This window comes from Pteronotus mesoamericanus, unplaced genomic scaffold (assembly GCF_021234165.1).
Source record: "Pteronotus mesoamericanus isolate MK-2021 breed Mesoamerican mustached bat unplaced genomic scaffold, CSHL_Meso_final contig_73, whole genome shotgun sequence".
Classification (NCBI taxonomy): Eukaryota; Metazoa; Chordata; class Mammalia; order Chiroptera; family Mormoopidae; genus Pteronotus; species Pteronotus mesoamericanus.
The window spans coordinates 7896453-7913905 of NW_026555245.1; the positions used below are offsets into that span (position 1 = coordinate 7896453).

A 17453-nucleotide genomic window follows, 5' to 3' on the forward strand; every position below is an offset into this window, starting at 1 on the left:
TAGCATTTCCAATTTTATTTTGTTGTTCAAAAGGCCAAATGTCGCTCAAGAAAACAGAAGTTTAAAGAAAGATAAATAAATGGAATACTCAAAATTTTCTAGAATAAGTAAAAATGACCACAAGGAAGAATAAATAAAACTCAGGTGTTATTGTGTGGCCCCACGGGCTTCTCTCATTGGGTGGCATCACTAGCCTGTTTACATCCCCACCTCCTTGGTCCTTACATCTGAACATTCAGCAACTTGCAAAGTACTAATTTTGGAAAGACAATTCAAGAATCCTTGGGGTGTCATACAAGTAATTAATGAGTCTATTAATTAATTGGAAAAAGAATTCCTCAAGCTAACCCTATAGTCATATCTCAGAAAGTGCACTTGTAACAATACTTAAGACATTTTAATATCCACTGCATTGCCTGCAATTCAGTCAAAGATAGGGTGGTAAAGGCCAGGAAGGAGTAAGCTTTTCATGAACATTCAGTGTTGAGAGGGGATGGATTATCAAAAAGTAGGGGGGAAGAAAGGCAGACTGTGCATGAGTGGATTACATGCAGGTGTACGTTGTTGCTTTCCTGTTTCTCAGGAAGCAAACAGGAGACATCACTGAACCTAGGGGAGGGGCGACTTAGCCACCAATTACAACCATCACATGCAGAAATTAAAGTTAAAATACTAGTATGTGAAGCTTAAAATGTTTTTTCTTTAAGCTTCATAATTTATCACAAACAGAAATAAATAAATTGGGTCTGATTATGGAATCTGATCAACAAAGTAATACTTTGTTCAACATTTAGATTCAATTCTAAGATTTAAAGTTTTGATCTGCCATATCTAAGCAGCATTATTTAATCTTGAAATAACGATTTATAACTTTCATTTAAGAGCAAGCTTACTTAGAAGAATTACTCAGAGTCCTCAGCAAACTTCTTTCCAGTCCTCTTCCATGAAGCTGGAATTCTGCTCAGTCCTGTCCCAGGGCAGTTGCCATAGGTAATAAATTAAATGACTCCTTTTTATGACCAAAACTGTAACCCTTGTTAGTAGTGGTCCCCACGTACACAGTCTTTAACTCAGAATATATCTGAATTACTTTAAACCATTGTAGAACAAAACATGTAAGTTGGATAGAGGTAAGTGTCACAGCAGAAATGACTCAAGAATGCAAAAGTAAGAGTAATAAGCTTCCCCCTGGGCGATTTTATGTTTTTTCCACAGTGGGTTATCAGAAAACATTGGTGTAAGAATACAGAAAAGAAGGTGAACAATTCTTTAGAATAATTCTTTTGGGAGAACTGTCTAATTTTGAGAAGCAAATGTGAAATTCAAGTGCCAGTTATATAGAAACTTTATGGTGTAATATTTTTGCAAGAGATGAAATGCATCCTAGTTAAGAAAATTAAAGACATTAAACATCAGGATAAAAACGTTGGTTGTAACTCAGAGGGTTCCTTTATAGAGGAAAAGAATTAAACCACCCTTGCCAAAAATCAGCTGAAGGCAGCCCCACAACCAGCCCACCCCTGTTAATTAATATTTGTTCTGCTTTGGTGACTGGTGCAGGAGGGCGCAGCAAACAAGCACGTCTCCCCCAATCACATCGCACTCACCACCTGAGGATCGGCTATGCCCTAAAGATATTTATTCATCTGTTCCACAAATAATTACAACACATTTTCTGGAATCAGGGCACCTGTTACATTTCACACAGCTTACATGCCCAAAGGCAGGTATCAATTAATGCCGAACAAAGTACAGCATCATAAACCCACGGAATAAAACTTCCTGACTGTCTTTGATAAGGTCACTTCTAAATAGTGAAATACACGGTAGAAACAAATACTCCTACATGAAAAAGCAACAGTAGTGCTGAAACATTTAATTTCAAATTACCATCTCATTTTGGAAAATTTAAGGAGTTAAACATTAAATGCTTAAAAGGCGTAACTTAAAACATTAAACTATTCCCCTACAACCCAACATCCAAAATGAAATGTAGCTATCATTGTGTTTATTTTGCTTAATGATATGTCCAACTTAATTGCTGAAACATACCCTTTAGTGTAGGATTTTTATTGTAAAATTCATTTCTAGGATGAGAATGAATAACATAAGAAAACATCCACATTCCAAACACCTGGAAAAATGCCTAGGGTAGAAGCTCTGAGATCCAGGAAGCTGACCTGCCCATTGATACACAGCTTACCTAGAGGGAGGGAGATTTCTAGCACAGAGTCAGGATTTTCCTAATTTTATTATAATTCCCTTCTCAAACTAATCCTTGATTTGTTCTTCTATGAAAGTTCCACCCACAAAGACGATTGATTCTTGCTTCCAAGGAGCTAAAAATTAGTGGGAGAGAACTTTACTCTGTTGGGAAACAGGTATCAGAAACACCACCTATAAGGAAATAATTTTACTTAATGTTTTAAAAACCCTACTTAAAAATGTATTTTAAAAGCATATCTTAAACAATACTTATGTTTGGAAAGTGGAGTTGAATTTCAAACACATCATGTTCTGTGTTCAAAGGTTAAAGGATACAAAAAGAATTGTTTATTGATGATCAGCATATATTTCTATAGATATTTTACTCCCTTAATTATTGGAAAACTTCATTAAGCTGTTCATCACCAACATATACGTGCAAATCTAGACTCAGTTCTTCTACCCACAGAGCTATCCCTATCCTGCAGGTCCCCCATTCCTCAAGTGGGTTCTTCTCTGTGTTCTCCCACACAGTACATGGCAAGGGGTTAAACAGCTTCAAGCCACACTCTTATCAAGCTGCTATCTCTATGCCTTTGAAAGAGGAAACATGAGGGTGGGTAGAAAAAGTCACATAAGATCCTGGAATACAACCCTGACCATAAAGTCTTGACTTACAAAGCGAAGAAGCAAACAGGAGTAATCATTCTGTCAATTTGGGCTGAAAACCCACTTTCTCCTGTATGACAGCTAATAAAAGCAAAAGTTCTTTTTGGTGTGAATCATACATTTCAATTTGAACTAATTGCCCACTGATAAACCTTATGAAGTAAACAATAGCTGGTTATAGTGAATTTTGCATTTTATATTAGAAGCTGGTCTTGATTTTGGTGCCTATTTTCTTTGCTAGATGGTATTAGAACCGTGCAAACATTTGCAGGGGGAGGGATGGTGGAAATTAGAACTACACTAATTTCTCAACTTCAAATTCCTACCCAGTTTCAGGCACTTTGTCCTTCACAGCTGTGAATTATTACCCTCATCCCAGCCCCTCAGATGAAAACTAGCAGTGATGTGAGGACACTACTGACCCCTCTTCGTGAACTGCTGCCCCAAGCAACCGCAAAGCGACTGGCAGCATGTGGGAATGTCCCCTCTGCCACCACCTCATACCCAACCAACTTTACCTCTCAGTCCTCAGGAGGAGTCATGGGCAGAGGGAAACAGTTCTGAACACTCCCGAACACTCCGAGAAAGCCTCCACCCAGAAAAGAGAAGTGGGACTCCAAATCTGTCAAGGGCCTTTTGAAGAGCTTCGGGCTTTCCACCCTACCACTAAGCATTTGAGTGAATCATGGTCTGGGTCTTGCCATTTTCAGACCCCAAATCTGGGGCACAGGAGTCACTGGATAGTCAAATGACTCGCAGGTTTCAACAACCCTAGAACACACACCATTCTGGTTGCTCATCATCAAGTAAGTTAACTCTTGGGCTCCTACAGTGCTTTCTCCTTCAGGTCCATATTTACATTCTCCACCACTGTTGAAAAACTTCAGATACAGGCCTACAAATAACAGACCTAGGAATGAACTTGGCTACTGGAGGTACAGAAAACAAGATCAACAGAACTGATAGCATGTGGTTTACTGGCCACAGAACTACCTAGGAGAGAAAGAAAAAGGAGGAAAAAGCCAAACACTTGAAAGGGAGAATTTCTTTCACTTTCCTTGACACCTAAAGGTAAAGCACTTTAATTATCTAAATCTTTACATTAAGTTTAAATTTATATTTTATAAGCTATTCTGAAATCTGCCCTGTTTAATAATCTGTAACATCAAGAAAGCATTTTAAAGTGTCTCTCACAATTAAACCCATCCATAACCTTGTATAAATCAAAATTTTGCTACCATATCAAAATGTTACACTGGGGCTGTATAACATTGCCCACATCCTCATTACATGCAACACTAATTACTACCAGCAGATTCAGAATTTTCTGCACATTAGAGGCTTTTAGAGGAGCTATAAAAAATTTCAGGCACCATTAATTTAAATTTGTATTGAAATTTCCTTTTGACAGATGGCCAAAAATTACTTATTATTTAGAGTACCAGAGCTGCCTGTTTGCACATTAGAAGAGGAAAGGGAAAAATTAAAAGCAAGAAGGAAATTTATGTCACATTCATTACCTGTTAAATGTTAAGGAGCATTATCCTGCATGAATAAATTATTTCATACAAGCCTGACTCCAGCTGCAGGCAACTGGCACACTCTGGCTGATAAAAACCATCTCAAGTCACACAGCGGACAATCATAAAAAGCCCCTCTTAACCAGGAATCACTTACAGGAGGAGGAGGACAATCGATGGAACAAGCAACTAACTGCTTCTCTGAGCACCAGAGAACACAGCTGCAAAAACTAGCAAACTATTTCACCTTTCAAATCCACAGGACAACCCCAAGCGTGACACAACACAACGTCAAATTTGAGAATGGAGCTTCCCCTCACCCCCAAAAATCTATTTACACTGTAGCTAACATTCCATAATAAGTCAAGCCGAAATCATCCACCTCTACTTACTTTTTGTTTTTCCCCTGGCTTCTAACTATATAGACACTCACTCCCAGATTCATACTGAATGATTATAGATGATTCCAAAATACACCCTACTCTAGCATGAAGGGATAGAACATGTAATTGACACAAAAGTGTGTGCAATGAAGTGTAAATATTTTCAGTCTTCTGGGGGTGGGGCAGGAGAGGAGGCTTTTGTTTAGTTCACTGGCCTGCCTAAAGGTATGCATTTATCATAAGAAGGCAGGGAATGTTTATACTATGGCCTCAGAATAACTAGACAGGCTTTCCAATGGTTGCTATCAGCTATTCCTGGTCAATGCATTCATTGACTTACTACTTCCTAAGTACACATGGGTGGAACACTTACTACACTCTAAGAATGCTTTTTTAATCTAGGTATTGATATGCATATTACACAACAAAATATACAACTGTAAATGCATAATTAAATAATTCAATGTGTGCAGTTCCAATTGTAAATGTTGACATTTCCACGGGCATGCAGATGTCCTTTCAAATTACAAAAAATCTTCAAGGGTAAAACAGATTATTGTTTTCCACTATTTAAGGCTTTGGAAAAAACCCTACTTCCCTTTTATTGTAAAGGACGGGAATAAAGAGGTATTCAAAGTGACAGCCCAGGTGGATTCAAGGGAAGATTTTAGTCTCTATGTACATAACTTCATTAAAAACTGCAAGAGATCTGTTTATAGTCCAAAACAATCAACTGTAAAATACATGAGAAGAAACTGACAGCATCTGTACTTCGGTCAACACCTAAGAAATGTCCTTTCATTCCTAATCTATACAAAATAGAATGGCATACACAACATAATTATGCATAATCAGCAGCATATTTACACTATGCCTGGCTCAAAAGTGATCAGGCGGTTTTCATATTTTACTCATTTCCTGCCACGATGGCCTGTTTTTCTTATTTGCTCTCTATATAAATTCAGACATCCTTAGTATATCCCATATTCTGGTGTTACACAAGCATATACAAATCATTAGGCCCTTCCCTAAATACTTTTCCTCTTTCCTGAAAACTTGTCTATAAAGAGATACTGAAGGCAGGTAAGAAAGATGCAAAACTTACAGAGGATAACCTGCTATACTGGAAACCAAGATACTACTGAATTAAAAAAAAAAATCTGTCTAGTGAAGAAGTGCTTTTAAACAAATGTTTTGATAAAAGAGTTTTGTAGGATGAAACTGTTTCCCAAAATATGAGACTAAATGCGTATTTCCTTATAAACCGATTATTTACTTCTTTTCCTTATTATTTATCTTATATCCAAAGCCTGAAGAAAAGCAGTTATTTTTTTTTCACATAGCAAGACAGTAACATGAGCAATGCAAGCCAGATCATATAATTCAATCTTGGTTTACAAATCTAATTCTGATAGAGAAATGGAACCAATATTTTCAAAAATCTCAACCACACGACTGAAAGTGTTCCCCAAAATGCAGTCAACCACTAGTTGGATAAGTCCTACCAAATCATTCTCTAAATCTCAAAGAATTCATTACTGGATATATTCAGATCTCTCTGAGCCCCCTTAAGCCATTCCTTCACCTGTGAATTTGAGTCCTACCTTGATGGAGTCTCTGTCTACAGGCAAAACAGCAACAACATATGCAGACAAAGTGGTGGGAAGAAGGAAAAAAGGAAAGTACCAGTTAGTTTACATCATAAAGACATACATTTATCAAAATTGATCACTGCTAAATAATACATGGTGCAGACGTGAAATCTGCTGTAAAGTTAATTAGTAATCCTACTCAAGCAGATTCACAAAGTGCCAGTCTACCTTTAATACAATTTCAGAAACCAAAGCTGAATATTCCTATTATTCATATCCCTTATCAACTTCCCCACTTATAAAAGTGCTTCTAATTTTGCCTTAGCTCTGAACCATAGCATTAAGATAACTGGACGACAAATACTATAGCGCTTCCAACATCAGAGATGGAAAATTTATCTTACGTGATAAATATCATTTACCCCAGATTATAATTCATGGTAATGACACTGCAACAGGAGTAGATAAGAGGTTTTAATTATGAGACACACCCTTCCAACCAATGAACCACCCATGTGCTAATAAGTAAGTTCCCATAAAGGGATGCTGGGAGAGAACTTTTCATTTGCTTTTCTGCCATTAACTAATATAAATTATTATTAAGCAACATACAAATATATATCACATCAAAAGGACTCTGTACCATCATCTCCTTTAGTGGAAGGAGGAAACCAACCTAGAGGGAGCAGAACTGGCCTTTATATCAATTATGTTGCCCAAACAATTGTGTTCTTCTAGGAAGAAATGAGTTAATTTCATGCTTCTAATCAGACTGGATAAGAGAGGCAGTTAAACCAACAGCTTTCACTAATGTGGGCTGTTTTCCCAATTACTAAGACTACTAAAATTGTTTTCTTACCTGTGAAAGATTTTTACTGTACTATATAGGCTGATTTGACTTATAAATAATAATTATTGATTCTGTCAAACTATAAAGTGAGCCTCTATCTCCAAGTCTCTCCCAAAAATAGATTTGGTCAAAATTAGCTATTAACGACACTCACTATTTCAAACACAGAGCATCGTGGGATTTCATTACTAATTCAGACTCGGGAAACACAGAAGGTGGTAGCTAGGGAGGGATCAAAGACAATAACCAAAAAACAGAATCCCTTGTTTTTAAGAAATGCATTAACTCTCGCCAGCCATGAGGATATCATTTGGCAAAAGACTGCTTCTAATAATTAATTTACCTTCCAGCAGAAATTCTTTGTTTAGTCCATGGTGAAATTAAACCGACAGCAAGCGAGAGAAAGAACAGTGGCATCCAGAACCTCTCCTCAGCAACAGGCAGGTAATATGAGGTTGGCCTCCTGAGAGAATCACTCACCTCTTTGGTGATCATTGTCATGGTGCTTCTTCTCATCTTTAATGGGAAGGTGGGACTGGCCTCCCAGGGCACTGGAGAGAGCTAGAAGGCCAGCACTGCTACCAATGGGTGGAATGGCAGGGGGCTGAAGCCCCGAAGGGTGTGGGGTCAGAGGCACAGGCAGACCATGTCCATGTGATAAATGCTGGGCCTGGAGTTGTTGCTGCTGTGAGAAATGAGACAAAGATATTGAACTTGTTCCCTGTATCTGCGGTCCCCCACCCCCAAAATAAAAGGAGAGAAAAGATGTACAACAAAATCAGGGAAAACCCAGCACCCATGAAGGATTTAATAAGTAAGTAAATATTTAAAGGGGAGGGAGGGAGATGCATAATTAAGAAAGGTTCTCTTTTTGACTTATATTTGGGGGTTCTGCAATTACCTAAGTAACTTTTAATAGCTGAAATTCAGATTTCTTTAATAAAGCATCTGTATTTTATTCTCCAAAACATAGCATGCATTGCTAATCAAAACATATACGTGACTAACTGTTAAGGCAGTTATGTTGAACAAAAAAAGCTGAAAATTGAGAAAATTAGTGTTAAACAGTTCTCCCAGAACCGCTGCACAGCATGCAGCGAGAGTTAATTTGAAAGAGAAAACCTGAATTAACAACCCAGAAAAGGAAACTGGTTGCAGCCACCGTTTTAAGCCCCTTTAAGTGTCCTCAGCGGTACTTGAGCAAATTACTAAAGAAAATCTAATGTAGCAAGGCTTGGGTCCTCCTGTAGGCTTGCTCAATAATGCTGAAATAATTGGGCACTCTGTGCACGTTTAGTGATGCTCGAATGAAAAGCTAGAGGCCTGCCCTTGTACTCTTCTCCAGCAGCCGCCTCTATGTTGTGACAGGTTTATCTGAGTGGGACTGTGATGCATGCACCAGTAACTGTGCTGACAAGAGTTTAAAGTCATTTTTACCAGCACACTGCCAACACATGGAGAAAGCCCTCGAGAGGCTGGAATGGGAGTGCTTGACCTCAGCAGAGGCCGCCTCCAGACCGAGGCTGCATCAAGCTCAGCTGTGGGCAGCCTGGCCGCCTCTTCCCGTGCGAAGGGGTGCGGGGCAGATGACAGGCGGATGCTGAGTTAATACATCCCTCAACAGAAATCCCTTCAACTTGAAACCCTCTCTGCTTAACAACGTTCCACGAGAGTAAGTGCTGAGAAATCCTCTAACTTCTGTAGTGATCACATTTTAATTAATGCCTTTAAATAAATCACTTGTCAGGCCCATCCTATGATAGCCTAATAGTCTCTTCTCTAATTTTCTAAGGAGGGTTTCATAAAATAGCTTACTGGAAAATGTGTGGGGTAGCAAATGCTGCTCCCCTTCACTGGTAAGAAGGATGTTGAAATGCTCTTATTTTTAAAGACAGTACTTCAAAGAAAAAAAGTGCATATTTTTCCCCTCCTCAAATTACTTTTATTTCCTTCCTCTTCCCCTCTATATGTCTTCCTGTGTCAGACTATAAAAGTCAAAGCACAGCACTAATTACTAGCTCTTTTCTCCAATTGACCTGCACCTATTTTCTGGTTACGTGCACTTAAAATATTGTAATAAAGCAGCAACACTTTTAAGGCAAGCTGACATACATAAAATGGAAAAATCAGTGCAAGGATCCAGACACTCCACCCAGCAATACCCAAGCCCAGGTCCTGACAGTGTGTTACCTAACTGCATGGTTCACAATAATTATTTCTTCATTTGTGTGGTCAAAATCATCTTCATAATTCTTTAGGTATTGTTCTGGACTTGTGACCAAAAACTATTGAGTACACCATCATATTTTCTAAATGTGTTGTAAAGAACGGCTATGAAGAAAACAAGGCCTTCAGGTAAATATATGGCAAATTTATTTCAAGACCTTGTTCAAGTGAAATTGCCAGAAAATTGCTCCAATTCTTTCTCCTCTAAATCCCCTAATACTTTGTGTGTAAGGGTTGGGCACGTAGCTACTTTCTATCTCAGATCAGAGTTCATGTGGCAAGCATTCATTAAGTGCTTGCATATGTGTCTCTCTTACCATCCTTTCTAGCCTCTAAAGCTCTGTGAGAATCTACATCCAACACAAACCCTAGTTAACTAAAAAAGGCACTGAGACATTCTTATACTATCTGAGCAATTTTAAAATGTTTATTTCTTCAGACATTAAAAACAAACAAACAAAAAAACCCTCAGCCAAAAGCAATACCTTTGGAGATCGGTGCTTCACTTTTAGTTTTCTCTTATAGGACAAAAAAAAAACAAAACAAACCAACAAACAAACAACACCGACGGCCCCCTTTTTCCATCTAACCAGGAAATTTTCAAAGGCAGAAAATATACCTCTAGTCTGTCTATCAAACATTCCATTCATAGAGAAGACTTCCTGGGATCCTCACTTGTGCTCTATTCTACTTCAAAAGAGCTATAACAACTACCCTATCCTCCTCTTCCCCTGTGCCTTAGGAGAGGAGGACCTCCCCTTCTCTCCAAGGCGACCCCTTCCTCACTGGCAAAAGTGGCATCATCTTTTTTCCCTTGTACCATTGCTCAGTCAATTCTGCATCTCCCCCCTCCACCCCCATCTTCAGTTGTTTGTTAGTGATTTTGTCCTTCTGTTTGCAATCTTCATTCCAGGGTCCCCAACATTTTGCTTAAGATGAATTGCCTATCTAATGCCCAAAGAACTTGAGGTAGCATTTTTTCAGGAGGGAAAAACACTGTATTTTAATCACTTTTTGTGTCCTCCACTGCCCCTAACACAGTGCTTTGCACATTCATTGGCAGTTGATAAATGTTTTTAAATTTAATTAAAATAACCTTCTTTTGCCCTCTTCAGCTACTGCCCTATATACATATCCTTGTCTTTGCACAGCCAAACATTTTTTTAAAAGCCGATTTGCTGCCTCCACCTCTCAACAACTCTCATTCGTGTATGTACGTACGTACACACACGCTCCTTACTCTTCAGTGCCCTGTAATCTGGATTCCAGGCCCACCATTCTCATAAAACTGATTAACCACTCAGAGAGCAATTATTCCGACGTTTCAGTTTTCCTTCTCTCCAACAAATGTGCAGCCACAGAGAGCATGCCTCCTCGCTGAAACTCCTCCACTGCTTCAGGAACACTGCAAATCATCAAGGCCGCTCTTTACCTGTCTGACTGTGTCCGTTAAATTTGTTCTTGGCTTTTTCTTCTCCTGCTTACCAAAGAGGATCAGCCCTAAACCGTCTGCTCCTCTCCCATACTCCAGTATCCCTGCTCTAACTGCTCGCCAGCCAGTTCTACTTGGCAGCCCAGCATTTCCTGAAAATGAAAACGTTTAACACAAATCCCCTAAGTTACTTCCACTGGGTCAAGATTATCTATCAGTCACCATCAATTTGTTTTCCTTCTGTGACCCTATTTCCATAATCACCGACTCCTGTCAATTCTCAATTCCTTTTATTTCTATTGCCACCATACTAGTCAGACTCTTATCAGCCCACACTTAAGATTACCACAAGTCTCCATTAGCTCATTTCCATTCCAGTGAACCCATCATGCATCACCATAGGAAATTTGTTTTTCAAAATTCATGTTACGGCCTGTCTCTTAGAACAACCTCTCCATTACTTATCTAAGTTAAGCTGCACTCACCCATCCCAGCTCAGCTTATGTTTCACCTGTTCTGCAAAGAATTTCCCAAACACCCCAGTGTCTGCTACCTTATAGGACTCAACTGTATCATTCAGTGGCATAGTTGGCTTGACCAGGTACAGTTATTCATTATTTTATGAAGAAGACAAGCTGACTTGCCAATGAGACTGTACGACTTGGGAACGAAGAGACCAGCCTCAGGCCTCTTTGCACCGCTGGCACCTAGAGCTCACTGTTTGGTCATACAAATATGTATTTAACGTGTTTGATGAATTAAACTTCTACTAAATATGAAGAAATCCCTATATACCTTTTACCCAGCTTCCACTAATGTTATCATCTTATATAACCACAGATTTTATCAAGATTAAAAAATTAACATAAGTACACTACTACGAATCAAATTACAGATTTTATTCGGATTTCCCTAGATTTTTCACTACTGTCACGTTCCAGAATGCCCTATTACATTTAGAGAGGTTTTAATTTTTCTCTTGTTATCATACAAAATTACAAAACCCTTTCCAAGGTTTTATAAATGGCATCATCCGTATTATAGTCAAACTGTTTCACAGAAAACTCCTTGAACTTAGGTGAGGAATAAAGTTGAGAACAGGTTAATATCAACCCATTTTTACAAACCATCCATTATACATACAAATTATCAAACAACAGAAAAAGCATACTCAGTAGGGAGTCCTATAGAAAGGGGCAATTTTATCATATAAAACTAGGATCAAATTGATTAAATAAGTCATCAAAAGGTATATGATAAAAATGTAAGTCAAATATACTAGAAATACTAGAGAAGGCTTTAAAATGTCTACATCAATAAAACAGACCACTTTCTGTATCTAATGGTCATTTTTAAGCTTCTTTACAAGATTTCACCTTAGAAACTATATTAGCCATAGAGTGGTAGGTATACTTATAATTGATAATGACTACTAATTAGTAAAAGCAATGTAGTGGAGGCAATTTTTAAATAAAAACACTAATGTCACCAACAACTAAACTCAGCTTCACCCTTTCCTCTTTTAAAAACGGACTTATCAAATTTCAAAAACCATTCAAGAATTCAATATAAAAAAGTCCCTATCAAATCTTGTCAGCAACACAGAAAACTGCAAAGCAGACTCCCTGGAAAAGGAGTCAGATTTTGTGGATATTATACAAGGAATTGACTGTAGCATCACCTAATGGACTGTCTGTCCTACAACATAGGAAAAGCTTGCTGACGTTTTCCAAGAGCTTTAATGTTGTTCCCTGATCTCTGCCCCATCTATGTTAATTACAGAGCAATTAACCTGCAAAGGTTTACTACTTTATCCTACAGTCACACTAAGAAACATAAAGACCAAAGGAAATTTGTAACAGTACATAGTTCAACACTGATTTGTTACCACCACTCTAGATCAGTTATTTTCAACTGTGTGCTGCAAGAATTTTTAAAACATGCAAAACTGACAAATTTATTCAGGGGCACTGACCTTTCTTTTCCCTTAGACTGTCAAAAAAAATGACAACAGCCAGCGTAACAGTAACCAACTGGTGTGAGTGAATCAAAATTTTACCCCCCTTTTTTTTGTCAGTTCAGTAAAAAACATATTTTCAGGTGTGCCGCAGATTTTTGTAATTAGTTTATGTGTGCCACGAGATGAAAAAGGATGAAAACCACTGCTCCAGATAATTATAATTAAGCAGTTTAAAAAATGTCGACATCAGAAATAAAAAAGGACTATCATGCCAAAGAATCAAAGAAGAGGGTATAGGTCAATTAAACATTAAAACAAAATACTAGTAGTATGTTCTATGTTATCAAAACTGAAAAATTCTTCTCGTTGAGATTCCCAGGCCATTTTGCATGCCTTACTGCATTAAAAAACAAACCAAAAAACTCACACGTGAAACTACAATAGAAAAAAAAAAATCCTTGTTTCTGTTCGCTTGATGGGACATTCAAGAGAATAAACATTGAAATGGAGTGAACTTTAAACTTTGGCAAGTTAAGTCCTCCATTAAGATAATTAATTTAATTCTGAAAAATAGCCAGTAATTATTTCTGAAAATATATAGCAATAAGGTGGTAGACACAGCCTCCATTCTGTTAATCGCTTTTTTACTAGTTTCTTTAACAAAGAATTACTTCCTTGCAGTTTCGAGTGTGTAAAGAAGGGTAGAAAAGGACCACTAGCAAATCAAGTTCACAGGAAATGTCCTTTGAAATACCGTCTTTCTGTTTTCAAAAAGAGGATTTCTTTTTAAAAGCATGTCCCCCCCAAAAATGTGATCGTGAGGACCTGATGGGCCAATGGCCACGCAGGAGCTGAGTGAGGGCGGAGCTGCAGCCTGCACACAGCCTTAACAGTCCTGGGCATCTCCGACCCGAAAGCAGTCACAGGTTTTCTCTCTACCACCCTTCATTTTTATCAACAGCAGCAGATTCCTACCCTCATCAAAAGAAAAAGGCATCTTTCTTGGAAGCAATGACACCCAGTAGCAAAAAACACACTTCTAGTCGAATCTTAGTAGAAAGAAAGGAAGGAATGAAGGAAGGCAGGGAGGAAAGAAAGAAAAGGTGAATAAGAATGCTAAGTAGACTAATGGGGCGTGACAAACAGGACAATGAGCAAAACAGAAGGGGTCTTCACTGGCAAAGCCTGAGACAATTTAAGCATCATGAAGAATAATAACTGTAATAGACAACACATTTTTTAAAAGTTTCCAGGAGTGAGATGCATGGTACCCCAAGAAAAAAGGTAGAGCTGTGGGGCATTCTGTGGCTGAAACCTACAGGATGGCTCCCAAATCCACAACTATTCTTCCAACCAGCTGGCCAAGCTGGGTGCACTGAGCTTGTATGTGTGCCCTGACCCAACCAGGAGGCACCTCGCTAGGAGAGAAGTGAGAGAAGCTTGAGAGGAGTAGGGAGAGAGGAGGCAACAGATTCTAAAATGGAGAAACAAGCACAGGGGAAGGCTCAGGACCAGACTGGTATCTACACTCCACAGTCAGAACACTGGGGGCTGGGCAGAGTCTGAGAAAAGATCCTCAACGGCATTCAGGATCATAAAAAGTTGCACCAGTTACCTGGCTGGAATCCTTTCCATTTATGTGAGCAAGAGCCAGGCATTTCTGGATGCTCCAGAAAATCAAGCCAAAGGAGGGGGATGTCGGCAGCACAGATGACAGTTTGGACTTGCAAATGGCATCTCAAGTGGGGGTAGGGGAGGCAGTTTGGTAGGGCTGAGCCCTTAACCTGTGGGATCTAATGCTATCTCCAGATGGACAGCATCAAAATTGAGTTAAATTGTAGGATACCCAGATGATGTTAGAGAACTGCCTGGTGGTGTGGCAAAGCACCCCACATTGGAATTGGGTGCAGATTTTTACAGGCCAACACCAGCCCATGTGAGGCCCAGGACAAAGGCATGAGAGATTCTACCGGCATCAAGAACAGAACAAGCCCCTACCATCCAGTCCAGTGGTATACTGGCTGCACCATCAGGATCTTTTCTAATGAGGAACGTCTTGCCATAAGAGGTAAGCAATCATCCATTTGTAGGGATCAGTAGGGACTGCCACTCTGGGAAATGGGTTTTGACCTGAGACCTGAAGGATAGGAATGAGATTGCCTTGCAGAGGGCTGGGAGAAGAGAATCAGAGATGAGAGAAAAGCAGTGGCAAAGGCCCAGAACAGGGAAGGCCCTGTAGTGATGAAGGAAGAAACAGGAAGTCTGGTGGGAACCCAGTGAGCAAGGGACAGCGTGGTGCAATGCAAATATTGTGGGTATCAGATCTTGGTTTTAAGAATACTGAGAGCTTTAGGCTGTGGTGAGCTTTTTTCGGTTTGGTTTTGAGTTGTACCTATAAGCTTGTATTTAGCTGGTACAAGCTGGATCATAACCATTTGTTGGCTTTTATGTGTTATATCTTCTCTCAGTTTCAGGCTTGTCTTTCATTTTCTTTAGGCTGTCTTTTGACAAACAGATTTTAATTTTAACTGAGCAATATTATCAGTCTTTTTTCTTATGGTTTGCTTAAGCTTTCTGTGTCCCATTAAGAAATCCTTTTCTACCCGAAGATGAAAAAGAGTCCACCCTTATCTGAAATTTTGCAAGTTCTTTTTATGCTCTTCAGACAGACTTCTGCATGAGATATTTGGATCCAATTTCAGTTTTAGCACAAGAATAACCAACTATCCCCCGGTAGTATTTGCTAGTATCCATCTTTTCGCCCACTGATATGCCTGCCCTTCTGACATACTGAGTGGATCTATTTCTGAGTTCTTTATGCTATTTCATTGTCCCACATAAAGACTTAATAAGTCTTGAACTAGTATGTTATATAGTGTAATTATTTTAAATGTTCAGATGCTATGTGGAGGCTGGATGTGAGAGTGGCCAGGTGAAAGGAAAGAGACAAGCTAGGAGTTCAAATAAAATTAAAAAACCCAAAACCGATGACTTAAATTAGGTTTGTGGCAGTACAAGTCACAAAGAGTTGAAAGAGTTAAGATAATTTGAGAAGGCACTGAAAAGACGTGGCTATGGAAGGAAAAGGGGGTGAGAATACCTAGAGGAATTCAGGGTAGACACCTTCTAAAGTTGGGGCTGAAGAAACTGGGTAGAGGATTAAACCACTTACCAGGGTGGAAGAGAGGAGGAACGAGTCTATAAATACTATTTTGTAATTTTTTTAAAATCAATACTTTCTTTTTATACAGCAGTGTTAGGTTAACTTTTAAAAGTCATAACTTCTTTAAATTAGAAAAGTTGTATGTTAAATGAAGACAAGCAGAATGGAAATAAATTAAAGTCAAGCATAATCCTACCAGCTAAAGAAAACTACTAAGTTTTCTTTAAAAACTAAGTTGATCGGTACATCCAGTATTTTTTCCATGCATATAGAAACATTTTTAAATAAATATAACATCATGCTATATAGCAGTGTAAAATGTTTCTTTTCCTATTAGTGTGTATCAAAGAATATTTTCCTATATCCCTAGGTGACATTTTGACTACATCATTTATAATGATTGCATAGTATATGCCATTGTATAGGTATATGAGAGTTCACTTAAGTGGTCCTCTGTCAATGGGTTAAAATTTAGGTTGCTTCCAATTTTGAGATATATTTTAATACCATGATAACTTGCTATATATCAGTTAAGACCATCCTCTGAAAGGTATAGAACACCCAAATAAAAGTAGGTTTTTAATCAACACATAAGTCCAGGGTTGGGTGGACGACTTCGCAATATCAAGACCCTAGGCCAGCATCTCTCTGATTCTTGTGGCGTCTCTTGTATCCAATTACCCTCCTCAAGGTGGCTGCCACAGCTCCAAGCATTACCTCATACAACGATGTTCCAATGCAGAAGGTAAGGTAATTCTCTTTATATGGGCCTTCCTGTTAAGGAGAAAAAGGTATTTCCTTCTATTGGGTTGGCCAAAAAGTTTTTTTCTTTTCTTTTCTTTTTTTTTTTTTTTGGAAAGATGGCTCTAGTAATGCTTAGTTGTCTTTACCTTCATTTGAAACAATTTTGTTAGATTATTGTGATAGCTGTCATATCAGCATGCATTTAAAAAAATTTATCAAAATCAGTGAATTTTTGTGTAGCCATTTTAATATCGAAGATAGAAGAAAACACATTGCCGGCATATTAGGCTTTATTATTTCAAGAAAGCTAAAAATGTAACTGAAATGCAAAAAAAGATTTGTGCAGTGTATGGAGAAGGTGCTATAACTGATCAAACATGTCAAGAGTGGTCTGAGAAATTTTGTCCTGGAGTTTTCTCTCTAGACAATGTTCCACAGTCCAAGAGACCACTTGGTAGCGATCAAATCGAGACATTAACTGAGAACAATCAACATTATACCATGCAGGAAATAGATGACATACTCAAAATATCCAAATCAATAAAATTATTGGTAAAAATGAAAAATGTATCTTTTATTTTACAGAAAAAAAAACTAAATGAACTTTTTGGCCAGCCCATTACCTCAATGACCTGGACAGGGTCACATGCCCACAGCTCAGCTGTGAGGAAGGCTGAACGGACTCCCCGGAATAGTTTACCTTCCACAG

At 38.5% G+C, this 17453-nt stretch overlaps 1 protein-coding gene across 6 annotated transcripts in view; it reads right to left on the reverse strand.

Annotated features, from left to right (window-relative positions):
• LOC129078242 (transducin-like enhancer protein 4) overlaps positions 1 to 17453 on the reverse strand; it is a 142277-nt gene that overhangs the window by 62199 nt on the left and 62625 nt on the right. For 4 of the 6 annotated variants that reach the window (XM_054582999.1, XM_054582995.1, XM_054583000.1 and 1 more), the window contains 2 exons: positions 7700 to 7904; positions 6382 to 6398 (listed from right to left, as the gene is read on the reverse strand). In XM_054582999.1, the coding sequence (XP_054438974.1) occupies positions 6382 to 6398; positions 7700 to 7904 (222 nt within the window). The remainder of the gene's footprint in view (positions 1 to 6381; positions 6399 to 7699; positions 7905 to 17453) is intronic. The other 2 variants (XM_054582996.1, XM_054582998.1) reach the window with 1 other exon arrangement.